Here is a 17,891-nt window from a genome sequence, read left to right as displayed (position 1 = left end):
ATGCAAAATGCATATTCTCAATGAATATTGAAATTAATTTTTAAAATATCACAATCTCCGTGAAGTGCAGGTATGGACATACGAATGCAGTATGTGAGATGCTGCTAATGCATATGTACCTTGAGATTTCTAAGTCTACGGAAATCCAGTGTGTCCGGAGAACGCATTGATAACTGAGGCCCAAGAGAGAGCATCTTCAATTTGCCATTACGACTGCTGAAATCTGATGAACCAGTAGTTACGTTAGATATATGAAACAAACAAAACTTATATCACTAAATTAGTGGGTGCATATCCAATGTTGTCCATTATGCAGCTCAGGCTATTGCAGACTTTTACTCGAGCAGGGTCATAAATATGTTTTAATATGCAGTATATGGTGACATGTTTACAGCTTCACAATGAACTTAATTTGATTTGTCATTTAAATCCATGTCACTTCAGCCACTTAAGATCAGATTGAGATACACCCTTTGCAAGGGAGTCCTGAATGACATACACGGGTAAAACCTAATAATAAATCCGAAATAAATCACATACACATGTTCACAAAAGGCAGCTTCCTCATAAAAAATAGATTTATAGAAATGTAATAACATATGAACTTAAAAAAACATTTAAACTGGTCTTTCTCTATAAATATTACTACAATTTGAATGGGATTGATTTTATACTTCAATGATTGACGTAATTCTTTGTCATACATAAATGTATATATATATACGGTGGGGGGGGGGGTGCTGCAGTTGTTAGAACACTACAACAAGTTTAATTCCTGGCCATTGGCCCCCACTTCAAATAACCAGAATGGTGAATTGTGGCCAATCAACCCCCATGGCCAAAATAGCATGAAGATTCCTCCAGTCATCAGATGATAATTCATATTTATATTCATATATCTATAATTAATTACACTTTACTGACACTTGTATATTGCAATCATTAATACATATGAGACAACTTAATTTGATATATTTGATTAAATGATAATAAGAAGAAGAAGCGTACTGAATGCATACCATTAATTTTCAAGAAGCGATTTGAATAGATGCTGAGAGTGTGCAGGTTTGGTAGATGTTCAATGAGTTTCGTGGGGAATTCAGAGAGTTTGTTTTCCTGTAAGTAAAGTTCTTCCAAACACTTATTTCCTCCAAAGGCATTTTCAGACAAATTCTCTAAGCCTGAAGCATTGAGATAGAGTATCTGGACAAAGCAGTTGGGGTGGATAATGCATCGATGAATGGATTAATATATATTCTTAAGATCACGACACAGGCATCAATTCACACGTACAACAATACATTTTTAAAAATGTGTTTGTTTACATATGTTCATGTTATCCGTGCAACCACTAAAGGCCATAACATCGATTCTTGAATTTTTAAGAATTCATCCACTTGCTGGGGGCTACACTTGAATGTTGTACACCCTGAACGTGTAGCATTGCTATAATGTATTGACAAAAAAATGTAGGCACCAGTGTCCTTTGCCCAGAGGTAATGTGAACATATATAGCAACGGAAAGCATTTGTAATGTGAAAATGCTGTAAAAACCGTTCACTACTGCCGGGCGGTGGTGGGCCATCTGTATCGGATAGAGTGTTAAAACCTTGTACACGTGGGTTTTCTCCAGGTGCTCTGCTTTCCTCCCACATGTATGAACATTAATTGATTGTTCAATAACACCGAAATATATAGTGGACCGCAGAACATGGGCGGCGGGGAGGGAGGGCGGGATTAAATCTAAATGTTATTGTATAGACTCTCATGGATTTACTGAAACCCATACAATCACACAGAGACCCAGACTCACAAAGACTCCCATGGAGACCTCTGATTCTTTCTTCATATAAGATAAATATGCCCATTGTGGTCACGTGGATTTTTCTCCGATTTTCCCCTCCACGTTTAAAGTGTTTGGCTGCTGTAAATATCCACATGATGATAAGCCACTTCGTTGAGCTATCATTTGTGACAGCCAGGTTGCTTCTGAAATATGGCTGCACAGCTAGTGAACCTTACCTGGTAAACAATCAAAAATAGTTTTTAGTTAGATGCTGGCTCACTGTCTGGCTGCCTTTCCCACTCTTATGTGGTTCCTCGCGCCACTGAGAGCCATTCTTTCTCTTCGAGGGCGAGCAAAGTATGTGCTCATTACAAGTTGAAAGTATGGGTTATTACTACCAAAAATAATTGATTTCACTAATTATATACAGCAAATATGAATAGCGAAATACACTCTTGCATGTGTGCCGACATTTTGGAAACAAAGAGAGGCAGGCAGGTAGGTGTCCAAGCAACAAATATCAAACAATTATTTTCTGGAATATATTTTTAACCATGTATTTTAAAAAAACATATATAGAAATAAACAATGAAAATAAATACAACAAAGTACATTTTATCGTCTGTATTTCAAACCCACTTACTGCATTACAATGAATGCATTTTTGAAATAAATTTAAAAGAAATAAAAAATATATAAAGTATGTATTGCCATGTTCACAATAGCACTGAAAGCCGTTTGGTTAGCGTGCAGTATTGCGGTTTTAAAAAATTGCCAGCCTACCAGACCTAATTGGTAGAGTTGGAAAGTATGCTAATGCAATGTGCTTACACTGTACCGTGTTAATTCACATTTTCAGCTTTAATCGCCATGATTTCACAAGAAAATTGCATTCACCAAAATGTGAGCCAAGGCCTGTTGAGCATAGAGTACAGTATATGTATCCTTTCTGCTGTTAATGAGAATGCTATTGGTCATGGCTCTAATTACTACTAGAAAAAATGGCATCCCTTATACCGGGTGCTTCAACAAAAATGTTAACACTTCTGAGAATTTGAAACATTACCACAAGAAATGTGCCCCCGGGGTTTGGAGACCACCTGGAGAAGATTCCAGGCCATGTGTTGACAATGATGGCGATCTTTGACTTTTTGAAGCTATTAACATACATTTGTTATCATGTTACAGTGTATAGTCCCATGGGATGTTGGCTATCAACAACAAGGCAACTCCTATGACTAATAGGGAATGGGATGCAAGCGTAGGATTGATCACCCTGTCGCTGGCCGCCTTTGGGGAGGGTGTATAGTATGAAAAGCCGACACACCCTAGGAACCAAAGGTTCACTACTGACGATGCGCTCCCCAAATTTCACCAGGCTCACTGTTCATGAACTCTTGGAAGTGCTTGCACAAAGGATAGTAACATCTCATCCTGTGTTCTTTGGAATCAAAAATATTATCCGTTATTTTTGCATTAGAAACGATAGTCCCATATAAGTATGAACATTTTTTGAAGCACCCTGTATAGACACTTAATGCGTTTAATAGCTGTATACATCATTTGCAAATTATGCTAGCTGTTTAAAATACGCCCTCACCGTTAAGTTTTGAATGGGTCGAAAGCTCTCTTTGCCAATGTTTCCAATGCTGTTGCCACTCAAATCGATGGTTGTCACGGAGTAGCACGACTTGTTCCATGATTTAACCTCGGTGATGTTCCTCCGACTGAGGTTCAGCCGCTTGCCAGGCCCTTTACAAATGAATGTCTCCACCGTGAGCAGCGCAGAGGTCATAAAAACCAATGGCACCAGCATGGTTTTTCTCATCTTCTGCGAAGAGACAGGAACAGTGAGCGATGATAAAAAAAAAGATTGCGATAGAATAATTTTGTACAATTAAATGCAATACTGCGGAAAGTCAACAGTGGTTGTTCTAGCGATGAAACGAAACTAACAATTAAACTACTTTTTTATTTTACCATGTAAAGCCCACTGAACTATATAGCTCTTTTTCAGACGCGACCTGTCCACAGATGACAACTCAACGAAGTGGCTTATCATGTGCAAATGTATCGCAGCCAAATACTCTAAACGCATGTTCAGAAATGTGGAGGGAAAACCCAAGCGACCACGGGGATAGCATGTAATCTCCAAATATACAGATGTCAGGGTCGAAATCTAACCCATGAACTCCTCTAAACCAGGCGAGGTAGTTAACAATTTGCCACAGTAGCTCCATAGGAATGTGGAATTTCCAATTTCTAACTGCCAGTGGAAATTAGAACACCAACCCAATGGTAATATGGGTAGGAATATTCTCTGCTTTACTTAAAATGCAAATAATGACCCTCTCACATTGACTTTTCAGAATAGGAAGAAAAGCATAATAATATACAACTTTGTTATCAATCTTCTGCTGAAATATCTTCCCTTGCTGTGTCCGTGATGGTGGTTGTTCAACCATACTTCACCACGCTGGGCAGTGCAGGTTGGTGAATGAGGGGCGAAGTGACGGTTAAGTTATCAATCACCACCAATGTTAACTACCGCCAGGAATCGAACACAAGTGACTGTTCAGAGCACAAATATCCCATGTGTGGAGCAAAAACGCGCGTAGTGAATTTATATATTACTGCACATATGCACTTAAATAGAGTAAATATAATAAAGCTGCTGCGATAAATTATAAAAATCACGGTGCTTCACTTTTACGTATATAAAGTTGTGAATGAGATGTAAAATGTGTACAACTTACCACTTCCTTTAACAAACCCTGCCAAGCTGTTATTCAATTTCAGCGTTTACTGTTAAAATTAATTGCTGAGATTTGAAGTTCCAAATTAGATTCCTCACATACAGTTGACCCAGGGAGTCAAGAAATGGTGACGCTTGTCTCCGAGTTCCTGCTCAAACTTCAACGTGGAGAGCGAAATTCTGCGAATATAAGGAGACCATTTATGGCAAGGTGCAAAGCCGTTCCCCACAATGAAGGACATTGGTTCTGGGCATTGGCCCTCATCCCACATCGCATGCTTTGGAGAGATAAGGCCGCAGCTGTGTGTGGGTATGGAGGACAAAGCATATGTTGGAATTTGGAAGCACATAATCCTGGAGCCTAATTAAAAGCGCTTTAGATCAGACTTAGGGGTTGGGAAGTTGTCATGAAATAAAAACTCAAGGTTATAATGATGCATTATATTTTTTTTCAGACTGAATTCAGTTCCAACTAATTAAAACTTCAGGAGTTTTAAAAGAAAAGGTTTAACGGTAAGAATGAATCACGTGCAGATATGAAAGTAACATAAATCAACAGATTTTGGTGTATGAAAATAGAAGAAGAAGAAGCCCTTTGCTCATCCCCTGCGAGAATACGACCCCCTCATGCCATGTCAGTCTGTAATGATTGTATAAACATCTTTCACCAAGCTGGTCTTTGTGGTTTGGTAAAAATGGGTGGGCAGAGGTGGGGACATGACCAGTTTAGGTATTTTTATTTTATTTTACCAGGTAAGACCCACTGAGCTATGTAACTCTTTTTCAGAAGCGATCTGGACACAAATGATAGCTCTACGGAGTGGCTTATCATCATGTGGAAATTTATAGCAGCCAAATACTCTAAACGCACGTCGATTCTAACCATGGAGGTAAAAACCGGAGGACCCGGAGAAAAATCCACGCGACCACGGGAGAGGCTGCAAACTCCAAATATACCACAGACGTCATCAGGGTCGAGATCGAACCCGCGACTGCCTCCATAGCAGGCGAGGAAGTTAATTAACATCTCCTAGCCACTGCAGCACCCCCGGCCAGGAATCAAACTCAGGTCTCTAGGTTCACAGCGCAGCGGCATCAGTTCCTGAAAGTCAGCAACCAGTCATCGTTTGCAGTGGAATGACACGGATCGGCACGCGTGATCATTGGTACATTTGCACTCGTTTCAAGCAATTGCTTTGCTTGCTCACGCCACCGCTGGTATAAGGGCCTCAACTACAGGCAACTCTTGGTCTACACTTCCATACCGATTGTATCCTACCACACGCTAACCTGCCGATTGTGAGTGTGCCCATGTATGCTGCTGGATGAACATACCGCACGGGGAGATCGAATTAGCGAACTCGGTAATGCAAGTCCCGTCCAGTGGGCTAAGGGTGCCATCCATTGAGTAGGCACGCAAAAATATGTCAAAACGTGTCCCCTCCCCCCATCCCTGTACGCCCGCGGACTTCTTACACCCTCCCCCCCCCCCCGCGAATCCTATAGAACGGCCTATATTTAATCCACGCAGAAACGATCAAGGATGAATAACATGAACGTGTTTAAGCAAACAGATAGTCCACCGCCAGCTGCATTAAAGGATTAAGTTGCGCACCTTGGCCACTTATTTTGCTGAGCTGCGTGGTAGTTCGCAGTCAGGGGCACGGTGGCACACGAAGTGACACCTCTCCCACAGTCCCACTTCTCCCGACAGGACTTGTTGTCTGACAGCTGGAGACACTGAACTGTGGCTCATTTGAAGGCCAATGTAGACAAATTATTATCGAGGCTTCACCCCCCCCCCCCCCCAGTTTCCTATGCTTACATACATTGTCAGTAGACCCCAGAGGTCGCAAACGGGTTTTGATTCCTTACCCGTACCCGGCCGCACCAGGGTCGAAAACGGGTACCCGTACCCGTACCTTACCCGATACCCGGCTACCCGTACCCGGCCGGGTATCGGGTAGGGTACGGGTACAGGTACCCGATTGCGACCTCTGGGATGAAGCCATGTTGCAGGCGCGGGTGAGTTGATTCTAGGAACTTGAATTGTGAGAAGAGACAAAACGTTGGGAAATGAGTGACAAACGGTTACTCACCAGTGACTCGCGGCCTACCCGTACCCGTACCCGGCCGCACCAGGGTCGCAAACGGGTACCCGTACCCGGCCGGGTACGGGTAGCCGGGTATCGGGTAGGGTACGGGTATCGGGTACCCGGTTGCGACCTCTGGTAGACCCTCCCCCCATACGCAAGCTACGCATTTGGGTTAACCCCCCTCCATGCGTATGCACTAAATGGATGGCCCCGAACAATACAAACCCCGGCAGCTGCTTTCGATTTTCGGTTGACATTTTTAAACACTTAGCAATGTATAGCTCTTAGACATATTTCTTACCGTTTCGCTATTTCTTTCACACGATTTCCGGGAATAAATAAATAATTACAACCCAGCTGTAGACACACTAATATAAACAAAATGTGTTATCCGGCAAAACCTCATTTGTTTCCACAGATAAAGCCATGACGCAGAGGTGGTAATGCATGCAGCTGTATAAGCTGAGAAACACAACCATTGGTGTGTTGCCAACAGACGTTTTTATCACACCGAAGGGATACAAAGAAAGGAATAAGCTCTATTTAATCAGTCCACCTCAACTGCTATGACGTCGTTCATAAACATGGGTCATTAATGAACAGTACAGAAGTGTGCAAAGAGGAGTGGAGAGATTCACGCTTCGAATTAGAGAGACCGAACGAGACAAAATTAGATTCGAGAACAACATATGGCCGACGGTTAAGAATAATAACAGTGGCACCCAAGAAATGCAACGTGTCCGAGAATTATGGCTGGCGCTGAAGCTCTGTTTAGCCACATCGGATGTGAATGCATCCAACAGAGGATGGACACTCATGACAACGAGATGTCATCTTTATTTTTTACTTTGTTTCAATATTCCATTATTAAATTCAGGAGTGGGGAATATATACACAGCCCAACCCACGACTTCATATCACGTGGCCCAGTAGTATTTGTCCATCACCGCATATTCGCTGAACTAATCGGGTAATAGATGGGGGGGAGGATATTTAAACCTGACAACACGTACAATGTTTCTAATTTCAGCGCGCCGAATAATTTCTATCACTGCAAGGGGCCTCTCGCAGTGTGACACAAGTGACTGAGAGGTACATCTTCATGTGTGGCCCACCAATAATACTTTGAACTGTCCGATTTGTGCCCCGGTTAGGAAAAGGTCCCCCCCCCCCCACCACCTCTGACTTAAAAGAATTGGCAAGTGCCGTAAAGCGACACCCCCTCCCGTACCTTCTACCCCACAGCGGGTCAATTGGCAGGTCGCGTTTTGTGGTGGGAGGGGGTAGGGTGTGGGTACTCCCCCCCCCTCCTCTTCCAAGATGCCTGACCAGCGTGGAAGAGAGGCCGAAGTTACCACGTGTTATGTAACCGTGTTGTTTTATAAAGCACGTCATGTTTACTGCAGTCTAGTCTTTTTACGTCCAACCATATGTAAATTAATGCCGTGAATGTCATTGAGGCATAACTAAAACAACACAAAGCCACACTTCCCATGTAAACAGATTGCGTGAGGCGTAAATGTGGTTAGCGAAACACAACGCCGTGTCTCTGAAACAGAATTTTTTTTTTTCGATTTAAAGCTTTCGTGACTGTAGGGATTCATCTTCTTGGTTCTTTCGGTAAAGTCACGTAGAAGGGAAGTAATAAAATAATACAAATAAAACATAATAAAATATATTATTATTTTATTTTATTATGTTTTGTTTTTATTATTATTTTATTACTTATATTATTTTATTATGTTTTGTTTTTATTATTTTATTACTTCCCTTCTACGTGACTTTACCGAAAGAACCAAGAAGAAGAATTTATTTTGATAAACGTGACCCCCATTTCTGTGAGTCTTTACGTGAAGTGTGTGAGGATTGCAAGTAAAGGTCAGAGTGCCCTGGCACAGATGTTGGATGTACCACCTGCTAAAGTAGTAAAGTGCTCAAGGGAAAACAAAAAAAACACACAAAACTCGTCTTGCAGACGACTTTAATGTGACCTAACGGAACGACGCAACACGCAAAATGAATACACCGCAGACATGAATGAATAAACGGGCGACACTTGTAAAGTATGTTTCATTCGGTCCCACGATAAACTTATGGCAGCAGCAGCACCAGCAGGATCCACCTGCACAGCAAGTGCCTCTATGTGTCAGTGACTTTGTAGGTTCATCATGCGCAACCGCACTTACAAACCTTGCAAGTTATGCATACATCAGGGTGGTAATAATTTAGTCCAGGCAACTACATTCCATTTTGATTATTATTGAACTGTAGTGACATCGCCGGATGTCACTGTGCAGTGCCGGCCCTAGAGGGGCTCGGTGAGCGATGTAACGACATCGCGGACACCACGTTGATGTGGGTGTAGTACCGACCCTAGAGGGGCTCGGTGAGCGATGTAACGACATCGCGGACACCACGTTGATGTGGGTGTAGTACCGACCCTAGAGGGGCTCGGTGAGCGATGTAACGACATCGCGGACACCACGTTGATGTGGGTGTAGTACCGACCCTAGAGGGGCTCGGTGAGCGATGTAACGACATCACGGACACCACGTTGATGTGGGTGTAGTACCGACCCTAGAGGGGCTCGGTGAGCGATGTAACGACATCGCGGACACCACGTTGATGTGGGTGTAGTACCGACCCTAGAGGGGCTCGGTGAGCGCTGGTTGATAACGCTGGGTGGCACCACGCTTGGCGTGCAGTGCCAACCCTATAGGATAGGGTGTGGGAGTGCCGGGGTTACTGAAGGCCGTGGCACTCTGGTTGACCCGAGAGGACACGTGACCGGTTAAGTCTACAAAGGGGCCCCAAGTGGGGGCTAGGGGTGGTCACGTGGTCCGGGCCGAGATCCTGCTCGAAGATTCTGCAAGGTGGTCGTGGCCAAGGGCGGAGCCAGCCACGCCGCAGAGAATATAAGCCGGGTCCCCCAGAGGGACCTGCGTTGTTGTTCATCTTGAAGAGGCTTTTGTCTGCGTCCTACGTTCTACCGAGTCTCCAACACGTGGACCTGGACCCGAGCTGTGGTCCCGGTCCGTAGGAGCTAGTTACGTAAGTGATTAGTGTAGTTTGCCTGGTGGTCACCACCATAGGTTGTTATTCTGTTAAGGGGCAGTTACCCCATGTGTTGGTGTTAAATAAATGTGTTGCCTCCAAGAGTGCATCTGCGACTCAGTTGAACTCACTACAGAACTGCTTTCAAAGCATAATAGTTGCCAACATTCATTTTTACTTATCATCAAATGATAGGTTGTAATGATGATTGTAAAAACAAAGATAATGAACATAATATGGCCCATGGTGACAGCAAATGAAAAAAATACACTAATCTTATCAAGTTTTATCTTGTCAGCTGCCGCCATAGGGAAGGGAACACGAGTCTAAATTCCAAACTCAGAAGTGAGAATAGTTACACCAGCGTTTGCACGGCCGTCAGGAATAGGATCCGACCCATGCAGAGCTGTTCCTGGAAATGCACAAAGCTTCACGATCACGTGGCTCCATTGGTTTGACCTGTCTCCTTTCCCCCCTCGTCCTCTCCTCATCCCTTCCCTCTGCATCTGGAGGGAAGTGAACATAATTGTGTTTTAATGTATATGATTACAGGTTTACCATATGCTTAGCTTATACTTTCCCCACGCTAAAATCATTACATGTTGTCATTTTACACCATCCATTGTCTTCGTCGACATTCTTCATTTCAAAAATGCACCTTTAAAGTTGATAAAGGCAAGAGATGCAATTGATGGCATGTTCGATTAATGTGTTTAGCCTATGATGTCGTGATAATTACTTCGGGAGGCCTAGCAAAAAACATGTAGCTTCCTTAGCAAAGCGAGCTACGCTGCCCTCTGAATTCGGAGCTGTCCCGGCTTGCTACCATGGCAATTAAGCCCTGTTCATGAGCTGAGCTGGCCTGCTTTTTAGTGGCTATGGGATCATGGTATAGGCCACATAGACACATGTGTAAGGAGTTTTCTTTGTTTCCCACCAGTGGCATCCAAAACTCCTGAGTATTGCTTGTGAAAAAGGACAAATTGTGAAATTAAGACAGGTAAATTCATATAAAATAAAACAAATAGCAGACGGACTTAAAGGTGAAACAAAAATAAGCTATGGCTGACGTGAAGACTGACCTTAAACCAAATTAACCGGAATACGCTCGATGTCATCAGATCTCAAAAGCTGAGTGGGTTTGAACCTGGATAGAGCTTGGATTGGTGACTGCCACGCAAGTCAGGTAGGCTGAGGCAAGGCCCTGCTGGCAATACAGAAAAACTTACTCTTGTCATTTACGTACATTCTCCCACGTCTACGCTTCCCACTTTCACCAACCCACATGGCACGGGGAGGGACGCTCATGCCGACAAAATGGCTGTACATGCGTAAGCTAGGCAACCCGTAGGATAGCTACTGCTGCTGGAAACCTCGAGATGCGTGACTCTCGCCAACCTCCCCACCATCATCACCATCACCATCGTTGTCATCGTCGTCATCGTCCTCGTCGTCCTCGTCGTGACAGTGCGTGATCTCGGCCGGCGGCTGCGGGTGGAGACAGGGCGGCCGGATTTCGCTCATCGAGCGGCTGAAGCACTTGCGGCGATCGCCCGCGTGACCGCTGCTCGTCGTCCCGCTGGCTGTGCTGCCATCGTAGGCGTCCCAGCCCCCGGCCCCAGAGCCCAATGGTGAGCCCAGCAGGGCCCAGTCCTCTGTGACACTGAGCGGTCGATTTCGTGTCGACATGGGTGACTGCTGGTTGGCGGCGTCAACCCGAGCATGCTCGACGGTTGACTCGTGAGGCATCTGTGCACATTTCAGGATACGAACATTCACGTTACTCCTGCGTGGATATTGACAGTTGGGCTGTACAGCTATGTGATATTTGTTTCAAGTTGTCCCACGTGTTGTCTGACATTTTGCACGACATTCTGGCAGCTTCTTGAATCAGTTGCTGAAGTAGCTCCAAAGTGATTCAGCTTCCATCTTGAATCAATTGCTGAAGAAGTTCCCATGATCTGCAGGGAAATGCTGCAGGTTGAAAAACATCTCTCCTCAATAACAATGCCTCTGCTAGTGGACTTGTTGCCAATCTTGGTTGGTTTAAACATCCCAAACTTGACAGATTAAAGTGATGGCGAGTGACCTAGCTGTTGTGGATGAACAGCTCACCTGCCTAAAGTAAACTCACACCTGTGAAGAGGAAAAAGTTCTGTGGGTGTGCAGGTCAGCATGGATGTAATTAAAGAGACTCAACAAATGGACCAGCCAAAAGAACATGCGTAAAACATAAGCATCCTGAAAATCAAGTAGTAGACAAAGCACAATGTTTGCACACCACATGTACACGATCTAACCCAAAAAACCTTTATTATCAATGATATTGGTCGCGAAAGCCTACGTGTTAAACACAGTGTATATACACACACACTGCTCCACAACAAATGATGAACATAAGTTAAAATAAGACGTTTTATTTATATATACATGTGAAAGTAGAGAGAGAGAAAATACGAAATACATATACAAGAAAAATAAGGCAGAATGAAACACAAACAACAATTACAGTGATTATAAAAAAAAATAGGAACAGAAACTGTTAAAGTGAAAGGTGGATAGACAGGGAAGAAGAGCAACGTGGAGCGAGTAAACAGGTAGATCCGCCTGGACATACGATACGCAGGCCTCACCTGCAGAACAAAGCTCTAAAAAAGGAAACATTGAAGATTAAAACTATCAGCATAACACAGTGATGTATTCAGAGATGAATGGCAGTAATAGCCGACAGTTAAAGGCAGGAAGGAGATGGATAGGCAGGGAGGAAGGGTTCGATAACAGTGGCCCAATAAACATAGCTTGGACTTATATTCTTGGTTCTTTCGGTAAAATCACGTAGAATGGAAATAATAAAATAATACAAATATAAAAATCTTTGTGTTATTTTATTATTTCCCTTCTACGTTACTTTACCGAAAGAACCAAGAATATGAATCCCTGCAGTCACGAAAGCTTTAAATAAAAATTTTGCTTGGATTTGCCTATAAATTACAAATATGTGCCTAACCTGCTCAGGAATAAACGCAAACATATGTAAAGACAGTGGAATAAACCTACGGTGTGAGTGGACTAGTGGCCACAGGAGGTAATGCCAGGGGAGTCAGCTTGCAGTGCGAATGGACTAGTGGCCACGGGAGGTAATGACAGGGGAGTCAGCCTGAAGTGCGAATGACTAGTGGCCACGGGAGGTAATGCCAGGGGAGTCAGCTTGCAGTGCGAATGGACTAGTGGCCACGGGAGGTAACGACGGGGGAGTCAGCTTGCAGTGCGAATGGACTAGTGGCCACGGGAGGTAATGACAGGGGAGTCAGCCTGCAGTGCGAATGACTAGTAGCCACGGGAGGCAATTCCAGGGGAGTCAGCTTGCAGTGCAAATGAACTAGTGGCCACGGGAGGTAATGCCAGGGGAGTCAGCTTGCAGTGCGAGTAGACTGGTGGCTGCGGGAATGATCGAGAATAGGAGCGTGGCCAGAGGACGAAAGAGGAGAGTAGAATCTGCTGGTAGAGTGAGCGGTCTCGAACCAGCGAGAAGGTTCGGGAATGGGGGCGTGGCCTCGGACCGTATATATAAGGGAGATGCGTGGGAGACTCTGGGCTGTTGCAGTGGGGGTCTCCGCCTGTCCGAGTGTGAGCACGTGGCTCCTTAATAAAGAAACCATCTCAAGACGAGTGTGTCGAAGTCGTCTTTATACATATATAGATTAAAACATACATTTCAAAACAAAAGGATCAAAATTGGCACTTACAAAGCCTCAACCTCCAGGAAGAGAGGGGTAATGTACCCAGAAGCCAAATGATGAGCAATAAAACGTGAATAAAATAAAATACAGGAGGGCTGTGGTGAGTGTGTGAACAACAGTGACTGTGAGATGAAGTTTGCATCTGGAGGTTGTAAAAAGTGCCGCATTCAAATATGATGCCAAATCTTTAACAACTAGTTCTTTCAGACACTTTTTTGAAAATAGCATAACACTAAATCCATAATAAAGCTTCCAAAGCCTGCGGTCAGTTATTAGTACTGCAATTAGATGATGATCATGATGATGAAGCCTTGATTTATACAGATTTACCTCGCACTGGGAACCTATGATGTGCATTTTGAAAAGCCAATTTAGTCGTCAGCAGTAAATCCATTTTGCACGTCTTCCCACATCTGTGTTACAACTCATGTATGCTGTATGCATGAAAAATATTGGCAATGCCGGTTCATATGATAGATAGTGGTCTTGGTATCCTACCAACTCTTGAGTGCATGCGTATGAGTTGAGTTATATCACATGCATTGCATTCAAGCGATTAACTGTTGCCAGACAAATTATATAACGAAAATTATCAACAACCAGGCTCAAGTATACAAATTGTGAAACAAATGTTCCAGTGGAATTTTAGTGGCGGTAGAATGTACATTTTATTTGTTTCGTCTTGAGACTGCTCCAGTCTGGAATTTGAAATCACACCGGCATCACCAATCACACACGTGACATCATAGGTTGGCACGTTAATAAATCCTCTTGAAGCAGTGGCGTAGGGCTAAACAAGACACGGAAGCCAGTCATAGGAGGAGTTTGACTTCTATATTTGGGAGGGGAGTGCAGGGGTTCGCTTTGCCTCTCACAGGAATTGTGAGTATATGTAATTAATTCATTTATTTGAATCTTAATTATAAACTACTGAAATTTAATTAAGAAAGATATCCAGTTTGGGGGGGGGGCGTTGCCCCCCCCCGTGCCCCCTATGATCCCCCCCCCCCCCGTGACCCCCCCTCGCCTGTAAATTCCGCACATGGGCAGCCTTGGTCCACTGTGCTTCCCTTCACTTTTAATGCAGGTGGGTCAACGACAAACAAGATAATGGCGAACTTGGTCAGCTGTGGCCCCCACCCCCTTGCTTTTAAAAGTTGCTAAACGAGGTACGGGGAGACTTGTCACTGGTGCTTCTCTTTCGCTTTTCACGCAGGTGCGTTGTGAATGTTGTGAATGTTGGGCCGGGCAACGTTGGACCTGGGCAGCTGCGCTCCCCTCCCTTTTGATGCAGGCGCATTGCAAAATAAACACACAACTTTGCCGTGCTCGCTTTTGTAACAACAATAATAAGAATCCTAGGATCCCAATGCGCAATGCATGAAAAGCAGGAAACAAAAACAGAACCAGGACCACCGACCAAACTAAAGAGGGAAGGCCATTTTAAAGAGATGGGTTTTAAAAGCAGACTTAAATACATCTACCGACTCGGATTGCCTGATTTCAAGTTGGCAAAGCGTTCCGCAGTTTTGGTGCCACGCTAACAAAAGCCCGATCACCCAAAGAGCGCAACCTCGACCTAGGAGTGCTGATCAGGTGTTGTGCGAACGAGCGAACTCACCAGCACGTGTGGGGCACGGAAGAGGTAGCTGAATGGGTAGTGCAGCATGTTGATGCAGGAGGCAGCGTAGATGTCAGCGTAGCGCATCACTTGGCTCGCGAAAAGCGTCTGTCTGGACCCGCTTCGGAAAAGGCTGCCCATCATGCCGTAGCACATGTCCATGTCATGTGTCACTTTCTGGAGAGAGAAGAGGAACGGATCATTGGGACGATGCAAAGGGTTTGGGCCTTGCACACATTGCTCACATGAGGTACACTCTGTCAATAATCATTAATTATATTATTATAAGCTGGCCCATGAGAGATGGAAGGTGTGAGAAGATTCACACGGAACAACATTGACCGTATTTGCAAAATACTCACTGTCCCGATTAATAATGAAACATAACAACAGTTTGCGTACATTGCGGAGAATCACCAGGAGACACAACTGTCAACTGAAAGAACCGATGTACAATTAATAACATAATACAACATGTTGCTGGCTATTTAATGAGTAAGAGTAAAGGTGGAGCCCTGCAATTGCATGCTCACGTCACTGTCGGCAGAAGGGAGCTCTTGAGAGATCGATCCTTCTCAAAGGGTGTTTGTTGACCTACTCGTCCAAGCTGTGCCAGACATCTGGGGAATGGTGGCAGTACCCACGCACACTTCACCCCACCACACTCGACTCGCCAATCGACTGTGCTGTACCCATGTTACACTGCTCTGCAGACAACGGTGGCGGGCGGCGGGGTTCGCGATTTAAGAAACTCGCCGATTGTTTCAACTCCCGCATTTGGTGATCGAACTAGCAACCTGTGAATCCAGTCGAGTGTGCTAACCATTACACCATATCCGCGTGTATAATAAGCAGGCCAAGTCCAAAATCTACAATCCTATTGTCATTCCTCGCTTAAAAGATCCCCACGTCATGTGAAGAGGATGAAGGAGGAAGAGAAGGAAAAAAAACACCTACAACCAATTCTAGATTTGAAGCTTTCGTGACTGCAAGGATTCATACTCTTAGTGTTTTCGGTAAAGTCACGTAGGTAAAAAAAATGAAATTAAAATTAATAAAAAATAAAATAATATTATTGTAATTAAAATTAATAAAAAATAAAATAACATTATTTTATTTGTATTAATTTTTATTTCATTTTTTTCACCTACGTGACTTTACCGAAAAAACTAAGAGTATGGACCTACAACCAACCTTGATGCGCTTCTGCAGAGAGCTGATGTCGGGCCTTTCATTGCTGCTGCTATCCAGATTCCTGTGATTACGAGCAGAGAAGAAAAAGGCACCACGTCAAAGAAGGGAGTGAAGCCTGACAAGTTGGCATTTTTCTGCATGTAAACATGTAAACAAACAAGTTGAGCTCCTCTTATCTGAAGTGATGTGAGCAACACACACTATTTTCTGCGATGTTATCCGTACATTTACTCCACTTTTCTGCGGGAAAGGAATTGCAGATAATTGTGAACAGGATGAAGTTGCTGATGCAGCTCTCTTATCTGTGAAAGCTAGCAGATGATAGGAAGCCGTTCCACAACCAGGGATAACAGAAATAGTATAGTAGGACTTTTTGTGGACCCGTGGATACTAGGAGTTGTGAACAAAAGTTATCTTGTGACAAACAACGGAATATTGTTAGATCTATATAATACACGTGTAAAATATATATACATTTTAATCAGTAATTGTATGCGACCAAAACTAACAATTGCATGCAGTGTTATACACAGCGAGTGTGGTGAAAGTGTGTAAGATTACTTTGTGAACTTACTTGTACAACTCGGCCAAGTATATGTCCAATCTCTGCAATTCCTCAAACAGGGCTACGAGGCAGGAGTGAAAGAACACACAGTGATAGTACTCAGACACTCCAACGGCCTCTCGTGTCACGTAGACTCCCGTGGCATTCCACAGATGTCCCTCCTTAAGGCAAGCTTATTTTTAAAAAAAATTCACCCAACGTGAAATGTGCAAAGATTTGTTGTAAAAGTAGGCGCTGGGTAGCTGAAGGGTTAGAGCCTTGAGTTAGCACCACTGAGAACCCATGTTGAATCTGGGTTTCAGCCAGAGGTCGCAAACGGGTTTTTATTCCTTACCCGTACCCGGCCGCGCCAGGGTCGCAAACGGGTACCCGTACCCGGCCGTACCCGTACCCTACCCGTACCCGGCCGGGTATCGGGTAGGGTACGGGTATCGGGTACCCGATTGCGACCTCTGGGATGAAGCCATGTTGCAGGCGCGGGTGGGTTGATTCTAGAAACTTGAATTGTGAGAAGAGACAAGACGTTGGGAAATGAGTGACAAACAGTTACTCACCAGTGACTCACGGCCTACCCGTACCCGTAGCCGGCCGCACCAGGGTCGCAAACGGGTACCCGTAGCCGGGCATCGGGTAGGGTACGGGTATCGGGTACCCGGTTGCGACCTCTGGTTTCAGCCACTTGTGATTAAACCTGTTCCTCAATTGTAGCGAATATTTGTTCCCAGCCCAGTAACCAATGAACTGCTATAAAAAATCATACTATTGAAGGGTTTCCACTTCATTTTGCTACATTTCAGTTCTGTGAATTAAACGTATCAGTTTAGCTGCCATGCAATGAACATTTCTCTGCAGTTGAGATCACTTGAAAATACTTCAGAAGTAATTCTGTGACATATTGTTCTTCAGCTATCGTCTAACACAGCGATGCATTTATCTGCAATAATTACGAACGAATGCTTCGTCTCATGTAAATGAGAAAGTTAAAAAATATATAAATATATATATATTTATATATATATATATATAAATATATATATATATTTATATATATATATATAAATATATATATAAATATTGAAT

General features: G+C 43.9%; 1 protein-coding gene across 9 annotated transcripts in view; it reads right to left on the bottom strand.

Annotated features, from left to right (window-relative positions):
* The window catches only part of LOC144721669 (cytosolic purine 5'-nucleotidase-like), a 63,230-nt gene that overhangs the window by 4,615 nt on the left and 40,724 nt on the right, over positions 1-17,891 (bottom strand). For 5 of the 9 annotated variants that reach the window (XM_078599490.1, XM_078599491.1, XM_078599492.1 and 2 more), the window contains 4 exons: positions 16,821-16,872; positions 16,247-16,307; positions 15,053-15,229; positions 8,602-11,440 (listed from right to left, as the gene is read on the bottom strand). In XM_078599490.1, coding sequence (XP_078455616.1) covers positions 11,048-11,440; positions 15,053-15,229; positions 16,247-16,307; positions 16,821-16,872 — 683 coding nt within the window. In that variant the 3' untranslated portion in view covers positions 8,602-11,047. Of the gene's footprint in view, positions 1-119; positions 224-1,019; positions 1,204-3,386; positions 3,618-4,537; positions 4,722-8,601; positions 11,441-12,577; positions 14,130-15,052; positions 15,230-16,246; positions 16,308-16,820; positions 16,873-17,891 lie in introns of those variants that run through there. The other 4 variants (XR_013585945.1, XR_013585944.1, XM_078599495.1 and 1 more) reach the window with 4 other exon arrangements.

The sequence above is a fragment of the Lampetra planeri genome, chromosome 12 (assembly GCF_965212315.1).
Source record: "Lampetra planeri chromosome 12, kcLamPlan1.2.h2, whole genome shotgun sequence".
In the NCBI taxonomy this organism is placed as follows: domain Eukaryota; kingdom Metazoa; phylum Chordata; class Hyperoartia; order Petromyzontiformes; family Petromyzontidae; genus Lampetra; species Lampetra planeri.
The sequence above is the reverse complement of the archived record's forward strand: the minus strand, read 5'-3'. Positions and strand labels throughout refer to the sequence as shown.